The sequence below is a fragment of the Dendrobates tinctorius genome, unplaced genomic scaffold (genome assembly GCF_039654945.1).
Source record: "Dendrobates tinctorius isolate UK_male_01 unplaced genomic scaffold, ASM3965494v1 ptg000293l, whole genome shotgun sequence".
Taxonomy (NCBI): domain Eukaryota; kingdom Metazoa; phylum Chordata; class Amphibia; order Anura; family Dendrobatidae; genus Dendrobates; species Dendrobates tinctorius.
In genome coordinates this window covers 11,476,150-11,499,184 of record NW_027361960.1, presented here as the reverse complement: position 1 = coordinate 11,499,184, position 23,035 = coordinate 11,476,150, and the positions used below count along the sequence as shown (strand labels likewise).

General features: G+C 44.9%; 1 protein-coding gene across 1 annotated transcript in view; it reads right to left on the bottom strand.

The window, feature by feature from the left end:
- The window catches only part of MOCS3 (molybdenum cofactor synthesis 3), a 121,074-nt gene extending 98,537 nt beyond the window's left edge, over window positions 1-22,537 (bottom strand). Inside the window, exon 1 of the mRNA XM_073560129.1 lies at window positions 22,366-22,537. Within this exon, the coding sequence (XP_073416230.1) occupies window positions 22,366-22,461 (96 nt within the window). The 5' untranslated portion in view covers window positions 22,462-22,537. The remainder of the gene's footprint in view (window positions 1-22,365) is intronic.
- Window positions 22,538-23,035: the final 498 nt, after the last annotated feature.

Below are 23,035 nucleotides of genomic sequence, written 5' to 3'. Positions count from 1 at the left end.
ACTGATGTTTTTGGACTTTAGGCATTCTAAACTTATCAATTTATGTTGTTCTACAGCTTCCTGTCAACTGGCCTGTCTTATGCCGCCCTCCACCATGAGTTTCTCATTGGAAGATCAACCATTTCAGGCATAGTGAGGTCTACCTGTACAGAAATCTGGACAAGACTCCATCAAGTGGTCATGCCCGAGCCCAGGATGGATGACTGGTTGAGGATATCAAGGGACTTTGAGGAAGACAGCCAGTTTCCAAATTGTATTGGGGCCCTGGATGGCAAACATATCCGGGTGCGTAAGCCGCCGAACTCTGGCTCCCAATTCTTCAATTATAAACAATACTTTTCTGTTGTATTGTTGGCTCTGGTAGACCCTCAATACAAGTTTATAATTGTTGACATTGGGGCCTATGGAAGGACGGGAGACTCTAGAGTCTTCAATACTTCCATAATGGCTCGGCGGCTACGCACCAACCAGTTGGATCTACCACCACCACGCATGCTACCAGGCTCCCCTGAAGAATCAGTCCCTTATGTCTATGTGGCAGATGAGGCATTTCAGTTATCGCGCAATGTCATGAGGCCATATCCCCGGCGCAACCTTGACCACAGGCGCAGAATTTTTAACTTGCGCCTATCACGTGCTAGGCGACTGGTGGAGTGTTCCTTTGGGATGCTTTGTGCCAAATGGCGAGTTAAGTCTGCCATTCAGTTGAGTGAACAAAATGTGAATGAAGTTGTGAAAGCCTGTGTTGTTCTGCATAACTTTACCAGGATACATGATTGTTCCTCCTCTGATGGTGTTGTGCCTAGGCCGGACAATGTGCGCAGGGTGAGACCACCTATGAACCCTCAACGTAGACCGCTCTCTGGCCTCAAAGTGCGTGATATTTTCACTAATTACTTTATCTCACCTGAGGGGGCAACTTCTTGGCAAGAGCATACTGTGCCTATGTTATAATTTGTTTCTTTAAGTGTGTTTAAATATATATTACTCAACCCCTTATGATTCTATGACTGTTTCATTGCATTGGTTAGTGTATGTTAGTATGTAGTCAGGGTTTGTGAAAAATCACACAGAGACGTTAACTATAGTAGACAAATTTTTAGTTTTGCTTTTTTTTTTGGTTGCTTAAAGGCAAACATAATATTGCCATAAGAACATTTTGGCAATGGGCAAAATGACCCTTTGTGCCTTCTTTAACTTTTTTGAAAAGTAACATTACATAACAGAACCCAAAAAAAGATTAGGCAATAACAACATTGCTGCATGACAATATTAAACTAGAAAGGAAAAAAATAGGTGAGCTCCATCACCAAAATTAATGCTAAAAGATAACGCTCACATTTCTTCATAATGTTTTCCAATCATAGAAATATTCCACCATGACAGGCAAGGCTACCTCACGGCTTTCAGACAGATATTACCTGTCTGTAGAACAGAGAATATTTAAACATGCTGTACTGGAAAGGATGAAAAAACAAAACTCACTTGTTAAGACATAGAGAGAGCGTGATATTCTGAAGGCTGGTTGCCTTGATTTGTTTTACTAGAGATTGCTAGCAAAAAAGGTGACTACTTCACTAAGGCCAGCACGCCTTTCCTAGGCATTAGCAAGTGAGTAGTGTATTTTCATCCTTTCATTTTACAGTATAGCGCGTTGAAATATTCTGTTTTGTAGACACATGTAATATTTGTCTGAAAGGCGTGAGGTAGCCTTGCCTGTCATGATGGATTCTTTCATATGATTGGAAAACATTGTGAAAAAATTAGAATGTTAAATTAGGTCAAAAAGTTTCGTGATGGAGAACACCTGTTTTTTCCTTTCTATTTGGAGCACCAGTCAAACCGCACTGGACATCTCCGGCCATCAGACTTATAATTCCTCATAGGTTGGGGAAGGGGAACGTGGAAGAGCAGCCTGTGGGTGCTGCTGGACACTGTGGCCAACATCGCCCTGTGTGGGGCCATACTGTTGCCCATGATGCTGGAATTGTCCTGCCTCCTGGGACTGTTGGGGATACTGGCCAGAGTAATGATGATGGTGAGGGGCATCTTGTTGGCTGTGGTAGGCTCGTGGCTCATACCCACCAAGATAGCCAGATCGTTCCCAACCAGGTTGGGACCAGCCTCCAACACTGGGTGGGTACAAGTGGCCATATTGGTGGGGTTGGCAGGAGGCTGACATTTGGGGCTGCTGAATAGAAGGTTGGGTAGTGGGAGGAAGGGGTTGAGGTGTTGGCCCACGTATTAGGGGCTGTTCAGACCCTGCTTGAGCAAGCATCTGTGTGGATGGTCTCATGCGCATTAGATTTCGGGGGGAGAGCTGCCACCTCTCCAGATATTTGAATAGCTCATATGCGGTATTGGGGGGCTGGGGTGCTTGTATCAAGCAGGATCTGAAAACATCCCCTAATACGGAGCCTGACCTCACGGGTAAGGGCACTGAGATAAAGGGTGAGGCTACGTGCGTAGGCCTCCTCCCCATCATCTGTAGTTACTCTAGATAAATAATTGAGCACCCGTGTCCACATTGGTCCTGCTCTCTTGAATAGTGACCTGGCGCCTTCTTCGTGTTCGCCGTGATGTAAGAGCAGCCTGTGGGGAGGCCCTGATCTGGCCAGTTGGGCTGCTGCTCAAGTTGCCCGGCTCTTCCATAATGGGTGATGGGGCAGCAGCAGACCGTCCTGGTGGTGTTGTGTGTTGGGCAGCCATTGGGTTGTCCTGTGATGCCTCATCTTCTGCCATCCTTCTTGTAGGGGGAGAAGATGGGCCAGCCACCTCATCCCCTACAGGATCTATTATGGGCTCTGCCTCTGAGGCCGTTCCTCGATCCGTAAGGTTGGATTGAGTTCTGTTATGAAATAGAACAGAGGCAAAAATACATCAATATTTTTGGCCCTGTAAAGTATTTGTGTAATGTGGTGGGAGGTATCTACTTACAGTCTCAGATCCAGAATTGGGGCGAGGAAGGACAGCCGGTCATAGTATATGTACTTCCTTTTAACATATCCAGCATCCCCACTCCTGGACCGCTGATGGCGTTCCCGGCGGTACTGGTCCCGGATGCTTCGCCAGCGTTTCATCACATCTTCCACTGCAATGTGACAGGAAATATTGTCAAATTCACATATTTGAGAGGTCACATTTTCTACCAGTAGTCTAGGCATGGGGCCTTCTGGGGTGTGCTTTATACCCATGGTGGCATATGTAATTGGGCAGATACACAGGGTCTCTTTAGCTACACTGGGTCTCTTTAGCTACACTTAATAATTGTTTTGTCTAGGAGGATGAGGAGCTTGTGGGCTAACCCCAAATTATGGCTGTGTGAAGCCACGTGTCACATCCAAATGTAACGGCCTCATGAGGCTAAAAGTACATGCACAGGAAGGGGGGTGCTGATTCTATATTCCTTTTTTGTTGCGCGCTAAGGTTACTCATGTTTTGCGTTGTACTTACGAATTTTATGCTGCTCCTCACGTGGTCGGTCACAAAAGTCATGGTACATCTGGCGACAGATGCGCCTCCATGACGCCTCCTTTCTTGCCCGGTTTGCATAATTTGCATCGCGTTGGTCCCAGATTTCGGGACGCTCCTGCACCAGGACAATGAGCATCTCAACATTTATCTACGTGGACGCCATGCTGCTGCTGTACTCCGTGGAGGCGTACTTCCTGGATGTCTGGAGCGCTTTTTGAGCTCATTTGCATGTCCAGGCTTCCTGATTATGGATTGGCCCATTTCCTGTCAACAGCCAAAAGACCTGCGTATTGCTCGCAGGTCACACGTCTGGTCCGTGTGTAATCCGTATTTTTTGCGGGCCCATAGACTTGCATTGGTGTACTACGGATGTAGTACGCTGACAATCGCAGCATGCTGCGATTGGCACGGAGCGTAGGATACGGATGAGAAATATACGCCTGGTGCGAGTGACCCCATAGAGAATCATTTGTCCGTGTCTAATGCGTGCTTTTAGCGCCTCTCACTCGGCCGTATTCCTCGCCAGTGTGACTCCGGCCTTAAATGAAAACACACAAAAGAGAATGAAGCATAAAGCAAAACATTGATCATTTCACACAAAACTCCAAAAATGGGCCAGACAAAAGTATTGGCACCCTCAGCCTAATACTTGGCTGCACAACCTTTAGCCAAAATAACTGCGACCAACCGCTTCCGGTAACCATCAATGAGTTTCTTACAATGCTCTGCTGGAATTTTAGACCATTCTTCTTTGGCAAACTGCTCCAGGTCCCTGATATTTGAAGGGTGCCTTCTCCAAACTGCCATTTTTAGATCTCTCCACAGGTGTTCTATGGGATTCAGGTCTGGACTCAATGCTGGCCACCTTAGAAGTCTCCTCCAGTGCTTTCTCTCAAACCATTTTCTAGTGCTTTTTGAAGTGTGTTTTGGGTCATTGTCCTGCTGGAAGACCCATGACCTCTGAGGGAGACCCAGCTTATCTCACACTGGGCCCTACATTATGCTGCAAAATTTGTTGGTAGTCTTCTGACATCATAATGCCATGCACACGGTCAAGCAGTCCAGTGCCAGAGGCAGCAAAGCAGCCCCAAAACATCAGGGAACCTCCACCATGTTTGACTGTAGGGACCGTGTTCTTTTCTTTGAATGCCTCTTTTTTCTCCTGTAAACTCTATGTTGATGCCTTTGCCCGAAAAGCTCTACTTTTGTCTCATCTGACCAGAGAACATTCTTCCAAAACGTTTTAGGCATTTTCAGGTAAGTTTTGGCAAACTCCAGCCTGGTTTTTTTATGTCTCGGGGTAAGAAGTGGGGTCTTCCTGGGTCTCCTACCATACAGTTCCTTTTCATTCAGACGCCGACGGATAGTACGAGTTGACACTGTTGTACCCTCGGACTGCAGGGCAGCTTGAACTTGTTTGGATGTTAGTCGAGGTTCTTTATCCAACATCTGCACAATCTTTCGTTGAAATCTCTTGTCAATTTTTCTTTTCCATCCACATCTAGGGAGGTTAGCCACAGTGTCATGGGCTTTAAACTTCTTGATGACACTGCGCACGGTCTTCTTTCTTTGCTCCATGCTCAATGTGTTACACACAAGGACACAGGACAGAGGTTGAGTCAACTTTAATCCATGTCAACTGGCTGCAAGTGTGATGTAGCTATTGCCAACACCTGTTAGGTGCCACAGGTAAGTTACAGGTGCTGTTAATTACACAAATTAGAGAAGCATCACATGATTTTTCGAACAGTGCCAATACTTTTGTCCACCCTCTTTTTTATGTTTGGTGTGGAATTATATCCAATTTGGCGTTAGGACAATTCTTTTTGTGTTTTTTCATTTAAGACAAATTAAATGAAGATAATAATACCAAAGAATTTGTGTTTGCAATCATTATCAGGAAGAAACTGAGTATTATCTGACAGAATTGCAGGGGTGTCAATACTTTTGGCCACAATTGTAGCATTTTTGTGGTGACAGGTTCCCTTTCAGTAGCAGCCTACTAGGAGAATTTTTTCTTAAATCGTTGAGCAAGTCCCAATATTGTGATCAGTGTTATTGTAATCAGTGTTAGAAGTTTCCAGCTAATGATATGCTCGTGCTCCAGGGCGGGGCTGTAGGCAGAGTCTTGTCTTGTTGCTCTAAGCCAGAGAAACCAATGAAAGACATGCCCACAGGCCATCCTGAAGCACTAACATGTTCCTCATCATAGAGACAGAGGCAGACTGTTTGTGCTTCAGGGCGGCCTGTGGTCAGTTCTTCCTTGGTTTCTCTTGCTTAGCGCAACAAGATAAGACTCTGCCTACATTCCTGCCCCGAAGCACAAGAATCTCATTAACTGAAAACTTCTAACACTGATTACACAAAAACCACAAGACATATTTCTTCAACCAAGTATCATTTTAATCAGTATAACAGTGACAACATGACAGTGTCTGTAGATTACTGAGAAAAATCTTGCTAAGGCCGGTTTCACATTAGCGCATTTTATGCGCACGCACGGCCGGGGGTAGCTCCGCCCCCGATCCGGCTCTCTGCCCGGCGTGTCCGCCCCTTCCTTGTAGCGCCGCCTCCTAGCGGACAGCGGCGCCTGCGATCGGCGCACCCTATCTTTAGCATAGGGTGCGCCGATCGTGCGCAGGCCGTGCGCTAGTTGCGCTTTGACCTGCGCTGCGCACTTTTGACGGTGCGCCGTGCGCGCCAAAATCAAACTTTTCGGATTTTGGCGCGCACGGCGCACCGTCAAAAGTGCGCAGCGCAGGTCAAAGCGCAACTAGCGCACGGCCTGCGCACGATCGGCGCACCCTATGCTAAAGATAGGGTGCGCCGATCGCAGGCGCCGCTGTCCGCTAGGAGGCGGCGCTACAAGGAAGGGGCGGACACGCCGGGCAGAGAGCCGGATCGGGGGCGGAGCTACCCCCGGCCGTGCGTGCGCATAAAATGCGCTAATGTGAAACCGGCCTAACAGGTTTGCTTTAAGTACTGTGGCCCACCAGAAATCTGTGTTGGGTCACATTAATAGCAATCACTCATGTGGCCCTGATTTTGACGGAAACTCAAACGCAGAGCACAGTATGAATGTGAACCTAGTCTAAACTATACAATTACTAGGCATATGAATGTTATAAAAAAAGAGCTAAGCGAGAGCTGGCTTGTTTATCTTGTTTCAAACTAGCTTGAAGGGGATCTTTAACAAGATTTTTACAACATTTTAGCAGATTATCATGACGTCAATAGATGTTTGAGTCTGTAGAAGCACTGTGTTCAGTGTGAAACGGCCAACGGCAGTCACACACATATCCCTGCACCCCCTGCCTGGCGCCAGCCGCTTATTTGTCTGAAGATGAAATAAAGGACTGAATTTTTTCAAAGAAATGGTGAGTGACTCATTTTTCTCATACTTGCACCATGGACTTTGAATACTTACCTTGCTAAGCACCACCTGCATCTCTTTACAAATAATGATAACTCATAGGTGCAGTACTTTCCATAAAAAGTGGTATGGTGCCTTGGCCATTCTAATACCAGAATATTGAATTCAGGACTCCTTGTACTTTGTCTGGCACATCCACATTGGATTAGAGCTATGGATATGGATCCAGAAAAACGCACCTAACGAAAATCACATGGCAGAGCGCGGCATTTTAGCAGGAAGAATTAACGCAGGTGAATTTTTTTCTGACAGTAACCTGAAACATGAGTTACAAGTCATGGGCATCAGAACATTGGATCACGAAATCAGCATACTCTCTGAAAAAGAAATATGCCTATTCTGGATAATTAAAGCATTGAAATCATATGAGGAATTGGAACAAGTGCCTCGTGGTTTACATATTCATAAGGAAATTTCACAATTTCAGGATGACATCGACTTTCAAAATGAATGGGATTATTCATTTAAAATGTTCTCTAGACTTGATGAAATTGGTCAAAACAAAACATTTTCGGATCTATATGCCATGATGGCGCCGAAAAATATGAAGAGATCCAGTATTAGAATAAAATATCAAATTTTATTGAAAAAAAAAAAAAAAAAAAAAAAACATTAACCCCTTCACCCCCAAGGGTGGTTTGCACGTTCATGGCCGGGCCAATTTTTACAATTCTGACCACTGTACCTTTATGAGGTCATAACTCTGGAACGCTTCCATGGATCCTGGTGATTCTGACATTGTTTTCTCGTGACATATTGTACTTCATGATAGTGGTAAAATTTCATTCAGATAACTTGCGTTTATTTGTGAAAAAAACGGAAATTTGGCGAAAATTTTGAAAATTTCGCAATTTTCCAACTTTGAATTTTTATGCCCTTAAATCACAGAGATACGGCACACAAAAAACTTGATAACTAACATTTCCCACATGTTTACTTTACATCAGCACAATTTTGGAACCAAAATTTTTTTTTGTTAGGAAGTTAAAAGGGTTAAAAGTTGACCAGCGATTTCTCATTTTTACAACACCATTTTATTTTTACGGACCACATCACATTTGAAGCCACTTTGAGGGGTCTATATGATATACCCAAAAGTGACACCATTCTAAAAACTGCACCCCTTAAGGTGCTCAAAACCACATTCAAGAAGTTTATTAACCCTTTAGGTGCGTCACAGGAATTGTTTTGAATATTTAAAAAAAAATGAACATCTTTTTTTCACAAAAAAAATACTTCAGGTTCAATTTTTTTTATTTTACCAAGGGTAACAGGAGAAATTGGACTGAAAAAGTTATTGTGCAATTTGTCCTGAGTACGCTGATACCTGATATGTGGGGGGGAATGACGCGATTGAAAAACCCCTGATGTACCAAAACAGTGGAAACCCCCCACAAATGACACCATTTTGGAAACTAGACCCCCTAAGGAACTTATCTAGATGTGTGGTGAGAACTTTGAACCCCCAAGGTCTTCACAGAAGTTTATAACATACAGCCGTACAATTAAAAAATTATATTTTTTCCACAAAAATGATCTTTTCACCCTCAATTCTTATATTTCCAAGGGTAACACGACCCTAAAAGTTATTGTGCAATTTGTCCTGAGTACGCTGATACCTCACATGTGGGGGTAAACCACTATTTGGGCGCATGGCAGAGCTCGGAAGGGAAGCAGCGCCATTTGACGTTTTTGGCTGGAATTGAGATCGGACACCATGTTGCGATTGGAAAACCCCTGATGTACCAAAACAGTAGAAACCCCCCACAAATGACACCATTTTGGAAACTAGACCCCCTAAGGAACTTATCTAGATGTGTGGTGAGCACTTTGAACCCCCCAGTGCTTCACAGAAGTTTATAGCGCCCGGGCGTGAAAATAAAAAATTCATATTTTTTCCAAAAACATGATCTTTTAGTCACCATTTTTTTTATTTTCCCAAGGGTACCAGGAGAAATTGGACCCCAAAAGTTGTTGTCCAATTTGTCCTGAGTATGCTGATACCCCATATGTGGGAGAAAACTACCGTATGGGCACACGTCGGGGCTCGGAAGGGAAGTAGTGACGTTTTGGAATGCAGACTTTGATGGAATGGTCTGCGGGTGTCGTGTTGCCTTTGGAGAGCCAATAATGTACCAAAACAGTGAAAAACCCCCACAAATGACCCCATTTTGAAAACTAGACCCCCTAAGGAACTTATCTAGATGTGAGGTGAGCACTTTGAACCCCCAAGGGCTTCACAGAAGTTTATAATGCCAGGGCATGAAAATAAAAAAATCGTATTTTTTCCACAAACATGATCAATTAGTCCCCAATTTTTTCATTTTCCCAAGGGTAACAGGAGAAATTGGACCCCAAAAGTTGTTGTCCAATTTGTCATGAGTACGCTGACACCCCATATGTGGGAGAAAACTACTGTATGGACACACGTCGGGGCTCGGAAGGGAAGTAGTGACGTTTAGGAATGCAGACTTTGATGGAATGGTCTCCGGGTGTCATGTGCGTTTGGAGAGCCCCTGATGTACCTAAACTATTAAAACTCCCCACAAGTGACCCCATTTTGGACACTAGACCCCCCACGGAACTTATCTAGAAGTGTGGTGAGCACTTTGAACCCCCAAGTGCTTCACAGAAGTTTATAACGTTTGGACGTGAAAATAAAAAAATCATTTTTTTCCACAAAAATGATATTTTTGCCCCCATTTTTTTATTTTCCTAAGGGTAACAGGAGAAATTGGACCCCAAAAATTGTTTTGCAATTTGTCCTGAGTAGGCTGATACCCTACATGTGGGGGTAAAACACTGTTTGGGCGCATGGCAGAGCTCGGAAGGGAAGCAGCACCATTTGACTTTTTCAACTCAGAATTGGCTGGAATTGAGATCAGACGCCATGTTACATTTGGAGAGCCCCTGATGTGCCCAAACAGTGGAAACCCCCAATTCTAACTCCAACCCGAACCTCAACACACCCCTAACCCTAATCTCAGCCCTAACCCTAGCCCTAACCCTAACCCTAGCCCTAACCCTAGCCCTGGACCTAACCCTAGCGGAAAAATGGAAATAAATACATTTTTTTTATTTTATTATTTTTCCCTAACTAAGGGGGTGATAACGGGGGGTTTGATTTACTATTTATGGCGGTTTTTATGTTTGGCAGCTGTCGCACGCTAAAAGACGCTTTTTATTGTAAAAATAGTTTTTGCATCACCACATATTGAGAGCTATAATTTTTCCGTATTTTGACCCACCGAGTCATGTGAGGTCTTATTTTTTGCGGGACGAGTTGACGTTTTTATTGGTACCATTTTCGGGCACGTGACATTTTTTGATCGCTTTTTATTCCGATTTTTGGGACGCAGAATGAACAAAAACCAGCGTTTCATGAATTTCTTTTGGGGGGGTGCGTTTACACCGTTCCGCGTGCGGTAAAATTGATAAAGCGGTTTTATTCTTCGGGTCAGTACGGTTACAGCAATACCTCATTTAGGTCTTTTTTTAATGTTTTGTCGGTTTTATGCAATGAAAACTATTTTATATAAAAAAAATAATTATTTTTGCATCGCTTTATTCTGCGAGCTATAACTTTTTTATTTTTTCGCTGATGATGCTGTATGGCGGCTCGTTTTTTGCAGGACAAGATGACGTTTTCAGCGGTACCATGGATATTTATATGTGTCTTTTTGATCGCGCGTTATTACACTTTTTGTTTGGCGGTATGATAATAAATCATTATTTTTTGCTTCGTTTTTTATTTTTATTTTTTAAGGGGTTCGCTAAAGGGGTTAACTAATGGGACAGTTTTATAGGGCGGGTCGTTACGGACGCGGCGATACCTAATATGTGTACTTTTATTGTTTTTTTTTTATTTCCAAAAAATGGATTTATTGGGGGAATATTTTTTTTTTTTCCAATTTATTTGGCGATTTTTTTTTAAAATTATTTTAACACTTTTTTTTATTTATTTTTTTAACTTTATTACATAGTCCCAGGTGGGACATCACTGTCCAGTGACAGATCGCTGATCTGTCACATCACAGATCACTGTGACAGATCAGCAATCTGTCACAGGCAGTGCAGAAGGCTTCCTCACGCCTGCGCTTTGCAGGCACTGAGGAAGCCAGCTTCCTGCAGGCCCCCGAAGGCCCCCGTCGCCATCTTGGATTCGGGGGCCTGCAGGAAAGGAGCCCCCCGCAGCAGCGCTGCACATTGCGCTGCCGTGGGGGGCTCAGGGAAGCACGGACGGAGCCCCCTCCCTGCCGATGCTTCCCTTTAACCCCCGGTACACCGCAATCATGTTTGATCGCGGTGTGCAAGGGGTTAACGTGTCGGGGGCGGTCCGTGACCGCCCCTGACACATTGTGCCGAGTGTCAGCTGTGATAATCAGCTGACACCCGGCCGCGATCAGCGGCGCTCACCACGTGGGCGCCGCTGATCGCGGTAGACGTACTATCCCGTCCATGGGCATAGGGGCCCGGGTCCCATGGACGGGATAGTACGTCGGATGTCAGGAAGGGGTTAAAATTACATTTAAAATAACAGAAATGCCCAGCAGGCGGCGCTCAAAACACCAATGAATGAAATAGTATAGTCACACAAATAATGTAGCAAAATTTAACTCTAACACAAAGGTAAATACCACTAGATATCCAAAACGGGATGTGGCAAGATAAAGGTAATCCAACCAGGTATAAACAACTTGAATAAATGACCTCACTGTCTGAAAAAAATCGTATATATCAGAACTTGGAGAGTTACTGGAAAATTACTACATAACGCCAGAGGAATAAACCTAAAGAAACTCGAACTGATTATACCTGTGAGGACGTTGGTAACCGATAACTGGTGACTGTGAATGGTGCGGCCTCCTCCACACCAACGCACGTTTCGCACTAGCTTCTTTCGCACTAGCTTCTGTCCTGGAGAACCTTACAGTTGGGATTAATGTTATTAATTTAAGGCAGGGTTCCCCAACTCCAGTCCTCAAGGCCCAACCAACCGATCATGTTTTCAGGATTTCCATAGTATTGCACAGGTGAAGCAATTATCACCTGAGCAATACTAAGGAAATCCTGATCTGTTGGTGGGCCTTGAGGACTGGAGTTGGGGAACCCCGATTTAAAGGATTGACCTTACAGATGCATAGTTATCAGTTCTATCAAAAGGTTTACATTACTGTCTACCGGAGAATTTTGCAGATTTTAAAATAAAACAGATCTATTTAAAGCATCAAGAAAAAACGCATATTACTAAAGCCTATGCGCAAAAGAAGGATTTTAAACTTGACTTCTTGGAAGAACAGGGAGAAATCCCTTGTAAACTAGGTTCATTAGGTATATACTGCCTCTGTACAATTCCCTGCCTCTGTACAATTCCCCGGTTAGACCGCCCATGGAGTACTGTGTACAGTTTTGGGCACCGGAGCTCAGGAAGGATATAATGGAAATAGAACGAGTATAAAGGGGGGCAACAAAATTAATAAAGGGGATGGGGGAACTACAATACCCAGAGAGATTAGCAAAACTAGGGTTATTTAGTCTAGAAAAAAGACGACCGAGGGGCGATCTAATAACCATGTATAAGTATATAAGGAGACAATACAAATATCTCTCCGAGGATCTGTTTATACCAAGGAAGGTGACGGTCACAAGGGGGCATTCTCTGCATCTTGAGGAGAGAAGGTTTTTCCACCAACATAGAAGAGGATTCTTTACAGTTAGGGCAGTGAGAACCTGGAATTCCCTGCCTGAAGAGGTGGTGATGGCGAACTCAGTCGAAGGGTTCAAGAGAGGCCTGGATGTCTTCCTGGCGCGTAACAATATTGCATCTTACAGTTATTATGTTTTTTAGTAAGACGTAGATCTAGGGATTTATTCTGACGGAATACAGGCTGAACTGGATGGACAAATGTATTTTTTCGGCCTTACTAACTATGTTACCATGTTTCCTGTCTGGACGACTCAATCTCGGCGCAGGCTCTCTCACAGAGCCCATATCGAAATATCTAGACTGGCTCTTAAGGCCACTTCTGCGTAATATACCGATACATAAAAGGCTTCACTTCATAGATGTGGATGAGAGTCTGAATACGCGAATCCCACAAAAACTAGGTATTCAGGCAGTAGAACACATCTTACATTAAACAGACAAAAGTGAGGAATATATTAGCTTTATCACAGGAACCCTGCATTTCATTCTCTCTCATAACACATCCCAGTTCATGGATAAGTGGTATGTAAAATGTGTCAGTACCGCAACGGGGACATCAGTAGCTTGCATTTTTTGCTAATTTATTTCTAGCTTATGTTGAAAGCAAATACATAGCTAGCCTGTCCAACCAGGGCTGTGGAGTCGGTAAGCCAAACCTGCGACTCCGACTCCGACTCCTCAATTTCCCTTACACCGACTCCAACTCCGACTCCACGACTCCAACTCCCACACATATTGCTTATATTTAAGTGAAAAATTTATTGTAGTACAATGTGAACCTCAGACATTTAATCATTTTTATGATCCAATAATCAAGATATTTAGATAGAACAGAATATATATTGGTGTACTACCCGGTTTTCATTCTTTTTGGTACAGATATGATATGGATAGACAGATATGGATAAATGGATAGATAGAGCAGATTTCTAATCTGCTTTTGCTATTGAAAACATTATCTATGAGGTCAAAAACCTTTCAGGTGATGCGGTTTTTTAAAAAGATGATCAGCTTTTGCAGCTGAAAAACGTATCCTCAAAAAACACAGGAAAAACGCTGTGTGTGAATGTAGCCTTAGATCAGGAATAGAACAGCCATTTATAGGACATTTCATAACTTTCCCAAACTCCTATGAAAAAATATTCAGCACATCCTGCATTGAATTACTGTACCCAATTTATTATATATTTTAGGAGTTGGAGTCGGTCCATTTTATACCGACTCCAACTCCGACTCCACCAAAATGAGCACCGACTCCGACTCCACGACTCCGACTCCACAGCCCTGTGTCCAACCCTCATATTAAGTACATAAAATAATTCACGTTATATGAAAAACAGAATTTACAGCGTTTGGGAATTATTTGAACGATACAAATTCTGAAAATATGAGGTTTACTTCTACATTTGGGGACAGTCTTAGAATTTTTAGATATCCAAATTATGGTAAAAGACGGTCAATCACAAGAGCCTTTCAAAAACCAACATCTACTAATACAATTCTCCATTACAATAGCGCTCATCCACATCATACTAAATCTGGATTACCCTACTGTCAATATTTAAGAATCTGAAAAATACAGATAATATGTACAATACAAGTGCAGGAATTAACCAAAACTTTTTTGAACACAGGATATCCTCTATCTGTTCTGAATTCAGCCTTGAAAAAGGCTGAAACTCTTTCACAGGGAGATCTGCTGAAAGAAAATCTCAAAGAAAGATACTGATCTCACAGGTAACCAATGATTTGTGTTTAATTTCAAACATAGCCCTTTGGATAGAATAATTCATACTGCCAAAAACAAAAATTGCCAATTAGATAAAGGTGACCACGACTTAAATCCATCGGCGGCACGAAAGCCCCTTTTTCTCTAATAACCCCCCACGACAGCACACAAGAGGAGGATGTCATCTCATCCTAATAGGGACAGGAAACACCAAAGAGGTCAAATGGCCCCTCCTACCTCCTTTCCCCAGTGTTTTTCCTTTCCCTTTAGGGATGAATAGGTCATCCTAGGAGTGCTCTGTGCCGGCAGCAGACACTTCAGAATGCGGATAGCCGGACAGCGGGAGATCGGTCGGTTCTTACCTTCCCTCTCCAGGAGCTATTCTTGTTTCCTATGGACTCAGGACCTTTGCTTTCCCCCAGTCTGCTCCTTTGGGTAAAGTCCTGGGGCCTTTCAGGCTGGATGCCTCTCTGAGCTCTCCAGCCCCATCTCCTATTCCCTGCTCCTGCCGGATAGAAGAAAACGGGACACGTCGATGTAAGCATACTCCTGGCTCCCCTCGTTAAAGCTTGCGTGACGCAGTCTCGGCGGCTGGGGGTAACATCAGCTGCTGAGTGTCCTTTGATTGCGTCACTTCGGGTTTCACTGTGGAATGCAGCGGAGAAAAAGAGTACAGGAGGCAGACGGACACCTCCTGATAATTCCTCGGTGCTGGAGTCCCTCTGATTCGGAGTAGGCACTGGTCTGGTCGCCTAGATAAAAGAGCCCCAGACAGAGGATCTAGTAACAGAGGACAAAATCTGTTTGGCAGCATGGAGAGTTCCGGTCCTTCCCGCTCTGCATCAGCCCTCCTCAAGGGATAAAATTAAAGGGATAGTCCATCAAGAAATACAATCCTCCCTGGATTCCTTCTCCCAACCAATATCTGCTCCTAGCGCCCCTCCAACAGCCAAGAAAAGGAAGATCTATCATGAGGAAAATTCAGATTCCTTAGAGTCCATGCCAGAATAACTTCTGGAGGAGGGTGAGCTGAGCACTGGTCCTGATATACAGGATAAGAAGTACTATTTTTACTTGAAAAACATGGAACTCCTCATGGCTGTTGGGAGGACCATGGAAGTGGAAAGTACTACATGTACAGTGCAGAAGGAGATGTTCGGTGGTCTCTGGTCAAGGAGAAATCTAGTATTCCCACTACATAAGAACATCCATGAGTTGGTTCTGGAAGAATGGGATTCTCCAGAAAAGAGGCTAAGCATCACCTCAGAGTTGAAGGACAGATTTACAGTAGATGAGGAGACTGCGGAATGCTAGCCAGAGATGCTTTTGCCTTCCACAAAGAAGACATTCTTATGAGTTCTGGATCCTGAAAAGCAAATATCTTTTTTCCCCAAACAAAAGCAGATCCAACTAAGGTCAAAAGTAAACATCCTGTGGAGCAGAAGGTCGGTGTCTGTGAGATTCTCCATGTCGGTCCTCAGTAGCCTGGGCCAGACCTATATTCTGGAAAAGTGGGATGGACCTGCCAAGTCGCTGACCAAGACCAGATAAGGACATCGTTATCTTGATGGGAACCGCCCAAGGAAGCTGAACAGGAAAGTTCCTTGGATCCAGGTCCTGCTAATCACCATAGAAGTGGATGCCAGCAAAAGAGGGTGGGGCGCCATGGTTTGCCAAACATCCTTCCAATGTCACTGGTCAGTCAAAATCAGTAGACAGTCCTTAAATTTCAGGGAATTGAGGGTGGTGGAAGGGATCCTCAGGGCAGCATCATCATTGATTTGAGGTACCCACGTAAAAATCTATTTGGATAATGTAACTACAGTCGCACACCTCAGTCACCAGGGAAGCTCGAGGCACAAATACCTGAAAGGCATTTCAGCAATAATATTTTCTTGGGCCAAAGAAAATTTCTATCCGTATCAGCCCTCCATATAACGGGAACGGCCAACAAGAAGGCCGACTTCCTAAGCAGAAAGGATTTCCACCCAGAAGAGGGAGTCCAGAGGTTTTCCATATGTTAACCAAAACTTGGGGTTATCCAGAGGTCGATCTATTTGTGTGACATCAGAATGCGAAGGTGACCCGCTATTTCTCACTGAACCCAGACAACACCTGTTTAGGCGTAGACGACTTAGTTTGCAAATGAAGGTTCAATCTAGCTTACACCTTTTCTCCAATTCCAGTTTTACCAAAAACTGAAGAAAATAAGGTTCAAGCAGACCAGAGTAATTCTGGTAGCACTCCTCTGGCTGAAAAGGAGTTGGTTCGGTACCATAACCAGACAGGGATTTCCTACACCAAGGGCCAATCTGCCATCCAGACATCGAGAATTTACATCATGTAGCCCGGCTTCTGAGTTCTCGATTCTAAAGGCCATAGATCTCTCGGAAAGAGTCATTAACACCCTACAAAAAAGTAGGAATCTTGTAACAAACGCCATTTATCACAAGACCTGGAAGACATTTGTATCATGGTGTGCATCGATGGACTGAGAATCCCCGACAACCCAACATCGCCAAAACCAGGACTTCCTACAGGAAGGTTTGGAAAAAGAACTCAAACCCAGTACCCTGAAAGTTCAGGTGGCGGCATTAAGTTCATACTTCGATCAGACCCTGGCTGAATATCAATGGGTGAAAATGTTAATGACAGCAGCCACCCGCCTTCGTCCCAGAGCAATCAGTCTGGAACCTTAATATCATTCTTAAAGGATTGATGCTTCCGCCATCTGAACCTCTATCATTAATAATGCTGGACAAATAGTCCCGGAGAACTGCATTCTTGGCAGCAATCAAGACAGCCCGACGGGTGGGGGAGTTACAGGCTCTTTCAATAAAGGATACTGGAGGATACTAGTAGACCAGCTGGTTCTCCGCATTGACCCTTCATTTCTGCCTAAGGTAGTTTCGGACTATCATAGAAAAATCAACACATAATACTTAGGGTTGATCGAATAGCTTCGGATAAGTGCTTATCAGAATAGCTATAGCGCTTACCAAATAGCTGCCTTGGTAACCTGGATACCTGGAGCGCTCCCAATAATCAGGTGTTCGGCCCCGCAGCTGCATGTGTCGAGGCTGTGTGACAGTCACAACACATGCATGGAGAGCCTGTTTGTTGGGCTATCCATGCATGTGTTGTGATTGTGAAACAGCCGTGACACATGCAGCTGCGACGCCAAACAGATGATTATCGGGAGCGCTCCTGGTATCCAGGTTACCGATGCAGCTATTCGGTAAGCGCTATAGCTATTCTGATAAGCTGTTCCATCAACCTAGTACTTAAGAATATTACGTTCCCTCTACCAAAATCCAAAGAACAGCTATTCCACCAACCCGATAGCTGCTGCTGTGCCAGCACCATCTTGAGACAGCTCGCAGCAGCTTATTCTCCAGTGGTTCGGAGCCTGAATGGTCACATCTTGGCACGATCCAGGTTCAAAACGGTTTATCCTGCAGACAAGGATTACGGCGTGGGACACAACTACTGACAGGTGAGGGATATTGTTTTTAATTTTTGTTTTATTACAGGAGAACAAGGGAGTCAGTGGAATTAGGCCTTAGGTGAGTATAACGGTGTTTGTTATTTTTAAATAAAAAAGTAAAAAAGTGTGTTTTGTTTTATTTCAAATAAAAGACTTTATTCTGGCTGTGTCTTTATTTACCAAACAACTATAGGATTAGTATTGGATAGGTGTCTTAAAGACGCTTCTCCATTACTAAGCCGTGGGCTTGATGTCATCAGACAACACAAAGGTGACATCAACCCCACATATATGAACCCCACTTGCCACTGCTACAGAGTGGGAGGAGCCGGGCAAAGTGCCAGAATTGGCGCATCTAATAGATGCACCTTTTCTGGGTGACTGTGGGCTGATATTTTTAGGCTGGGGGGAGGGGGCAATATCCATGACACCTTACCAGCCTGGGAATAGCAGCCCCCAGCTGTTTGCTTTAACTTGGCTAGATGTCAAAAATGAGGGGGACTCCACAATTTTTTTTTCAATTATTTATTTGAATAATTTAAAAAATTGGAGTGGGGTCCCCTCTAATCTTGATAACTAGCCTTGCTGAATCTGACAGCTGAGGGTTGCAGCCCTCAGCTGTGAATTTTGCCTGGCTGGTTATCAAAAATACAGGGGGACCAAAGCAGGTTTTTTCTTTTAAATTATTTATTTACAGCGCAGGAGCCGGCTGATGAATACTTCCATCAGCCACCGCCAGTTCTCGCTGTTATTAGCGGCAGCAGACGTTGACGGATAGGAGCAGTAGTCTCATCAGCTGACCCCAGTGACCGAAGGTAAACTTTTTACCTCCAATCATAGCTGCAGGCTCACACTGTCTGACCGGCGGAAAATCATAATTTTACCGCCGTTAAGAAGCAGTGTTGGCCGCACATTACATGCACATTACAGTGTGGCAAACCCTTGCATGTTCAGGCCCCCCATTCAAGTGAATGGGGTCCGGGTACTGTTCTGGTACCTGAACCGGAACTTTTTGCAACTGTTCGGTCGAACCCAAACATCCAGGGGTCTTCCCATCTCTAGTGGGGAGTGCCGCATTTTTCTCATACTTGTAATATAGACAATTATGTGAGCGGTCTTAAGCACCTAGTGCTGGGGAAAAGCGCAAACAGTACCGCTGATTTCCAGGCACCGGCACCTGTCACCGTCTGTCATCAGTGTGCACATGGGTTGGACATAAAATACAGGTATTTCAGTGTATTTTGCCCACAGACACACCGTCTGTGGAAACACTTAAGTGGGTTTGGGTGTGTAAGGGCCCCATCACACATAGCGACTCACCAGCGATCCCGACCACAATATCAACGTGTCAGGATCGCTGGTGAATCACTACATGATCGCTGGTGAGCTGTCAAACAGACAGCTTCACCAGCGATCAGCACAGCGACGCCGAGTGCGCGGCGTTGCTGTGTTCGTTAGTTACGCAGCGATGCGTGCTGGCCAGCGGGAGACCAGCGACCAAAGAAAAGTCCAGAGGTTTCCCACAGCGATCAGTGATACCGGCAGGGGGGGGCCGGTCGCTGATCACTGTCACACACAGCGATCTCGCTGGTGAGATCGCTGTTGCGTCACAAAACTTGTGACACAGCAGCGATCTCGCTAGCGAGATCGCTATGTGTGATGGGGCCTTAAGGGTCTTGGGTAAGTGTGAAAACTGTCACCACACCTACAGGACACAGTAACACGTGAAGGAGGCTTTAGGAAGTTTTTGGAGATTTTTTTATTTTCACACAGCAGTTTTGAAGAGTTTTTTTTTTCCTGAACCATTGTTTTTCAATTGGACAGTGCCTAGTTTGCAGCATTTTTCATCAGGACATGCTTCAGAGAAATTACATGCAGTCTCTTTTTCCCCACAAACCTGAAACCAAAAGTAAAAACAAAAAAGCCTAAGGGTGCCGTCACACTAAACGATGCACCGGTGATCCCGACAATGATACGACCTTGTCAGGATCGTTGGTGCCTCGCTACATGATCGCTGGTGAGCTGTCAAACAGGCAGACTCACCAGCTATCAGGACCAGCAAGGACGCTGGTATCCAAGGTAAATATCGGGTAACTAAGCGCACACGTCATTCAGTTACCCACTGTGTACCTTGGATACCAGCTCCCAGCACGAGCACGCAGGTATCCAAGGTACACAGCGGGTAACTGAGTGACGTGTGCGCTTAGTTACCCGATATTTACCTTGGATACCAGCGTGTTCGTGCTGGGAGCTGGTATCCAAGGTACACAGTGGGTAACTGAGTGACGTGTGCGCTTAGTTACCCGATATTTACCTTGGATACCTGCGTGCTCGTGCTGGGAGCTGGTATCCAAGGTACACAGTGGGTAACAGTGACGTGTGCGCTTAGTTACCCGATATTTTACCTTGGATACCTGCTCCCAGCGTCTGCTTACAGCGGTGGGAGCTCGCTGATCGTTGGTCTCCTGCTGTCACATGCAGCGATGCACGCAGGCCAGCGGAAGACCAACGATCACAAAATGGCCCAGGACACTCCTGCACTATCTGCGATACCCGGTGGGGGGTGTCGCTGATGCATGTCACACACAGAGATATTGCTGGCAAAATCGCTGATCCGTCACAAAATCAGTGATCTCGCTAGCGATTTCGCTGTGTGTGACGGGGCCTTAAACGACTGAACATAAGAACAGCAAAGTTGTTTCCCAATGGAACAGAACAGGAAAAGACAAGCGGGTTTTCAGGCATTTTTTGCAGCAGATCTACACCAAAAACGTGAAAAAAAGAAAACCTCAGTGTGCACATAGCCTCGTATTAACCCCTTTCTGACCTCAGACGGAATAGTACGTCCGAGGTCAAAACACAAGCTTTGATGAGGGCTCCGGCGGTGAGCCCGCATCAAAGCCGGGAACAGCTGACATGTGCCCGCAATAGGTGCAGGTGGAATCGTGAAACACCCGCGCCTATTAACTGGATAAATGCCGCTGTCAAACGCTGACAGCGGCATTTAACGCGCGCTTCTGGTCATTGGGCAGGAAATATGCACACCGCTGACCCCCGTTATATTGATAAGGAGTGAGCGATGTGTTGGCATAACAACCAGAGGTCTCCTTGAGATCTCTATGGTTATTGATGCTGGATTGCTATGAGCGCCATCCTGTGGTCAGCGGTGATAGCAATGCAGTAATTCTACTACATAGAGGCGATCTGAGTATCGCCTATACGTAGCAGAGCCGATCGAGCTATGGCAGCTTCTAGCCTCCCATGGCCAAAATTTAAAAAAAATGTTTTAAAAGTATGAAAAAAAATAAAATATAAACGTTCAAACCACCCCCTTTCGCCTCATTCAAAATAAAACAATTAAAAAAAAATTAAACCTACACATATTTGGTGTTGCCGCGTTAAGAATTGCCCGATCTAGAAATAAAAAAAAAGGATTAACCTTGATTGCTAAATGGTGTAGCGATAAAAAAACGTCAAAACGCCAGAATTACTTTTTTTGGTAGCCGCGACATTGCATTAAAATGCAATAACGGGAGATCAAACGATCGCATCTGCACCAAAATGGTCTAGTTAAAAACATCAGCTTGGCGTGCAAAAAAATACGCCCATCCCGGCCCCAGATCCTGAAAAGTGGAGATGCTATGGGTCTTGGAAAATTGCGCAATTTTTTTTTTGGCAAGGTTTGGATTGTTTTTTCACCACTTAGATAAAAGAGAAGGTAGACATGTTTGGTGTCTATGAACTCGTAATGACCTGGAGAATGATAATGGCAGGTCAGATTTAGCATCTAGTGAACCCAGCAAAAAAAGCCAAACAAACAACAAGTGTGGGATTGCACTTTTTTTTGCAATTTCACCGCATTTGGAATTTTTTTCCCATTTTCGAGTACACGACATGGTAAAACCAATGGGCTCGTTCAAAAGTACAACTTGTCCTGCAAAAAATAAGCCCTCACATGGCCATATTGACGGAAAAATAAAAAAGTTATCACTCTGGGAAGGGGAGCGAAAAACGAAAACGCAAAACCGAAAAAAGCTCTGGTCATTAAGGGGTTAAAAATCCTTCCTAGTCCTCACACAACTGTATAAACTAGAGATTAAAAAGAATGTAGAAAAGGAATAAATAGTGAGAATGAACATAACTTATAGGTCCTAAAACATAGAGAGGGATTCTAGATTTCTTCTGCATCTTGGCCACGGAATGAACATGAAATATAAGTAATTAGGAAATGAGCACAGGGCCACATATGCAGGTGGATATTATGTCCACACATTTCATGCTCATTCCATGGCCAGGAGGCATCACACTCTATAACGCTCCTCCAGAGTTCTGGACCTATTCTCTTTAGTTCGTCCCACATCTATGTCCAATTTCCGTAGCAAATCTGGCCCGTAATACTAGCACTGCCCAGCGAGCGGCGCTGTGCTATTTGGTGACACACAGACAGCAGCAGAGTCTCCGTCCCGCTGTGCACCCGCGGGGAATGTCGGGCCGCACATTGCTCGCAGCTCACACACTAGTAACTGTTTGTTTACCGCACGGCAGGCAGCCAGCTGCTCTCTCAGGCTCTGGATCTCAGCATCTCTATGTCGGATCTGTTCCCTCAGAGCCTCCGTGTCAGCAGCCTCCATGCCGGCAGGGTAAAGGCTGAATGGCAGTAAGCTACAGGACCTGTGATGATGTCATGACCACGTGACCAATCACGTGTGAGAGGACGCCTCTTTGCTGCTCACTGGGCACGCGGTTCTGCGCTGTATACACACGCGGCTCTGCACTATATGCTGTATACACACGCGGCTCTGCGCTGTATGCTGTATGCACGCGGCTCTGCGCTGTATACACACGCGGCTCTGCACTATATGCTGTATACACACGCGGGTCTGCACTATATGCTGTATACACACGCGGTTCTGCGCTGTATACACGCGGCTCTGCGCTATATGCTGTATACACACGCGGCTCTGCACTATATGCTGTATACACACGCGGCTCTGCACTGTATGCTGTATACACACGCGGCTCTGCGCTATATGCTGTATACACACGCGGCTCTGCACTGTATGCTGTATACACACGCGGCTCTGCACTATATGCTGTATACACACGCGGCTCTGCACTATATGCTGTATACACACGCGGCTCTGCACTATATGCTGTATACACACGCGGGTCTGCACTATATGCTGTATACACACGCGGCTCTGC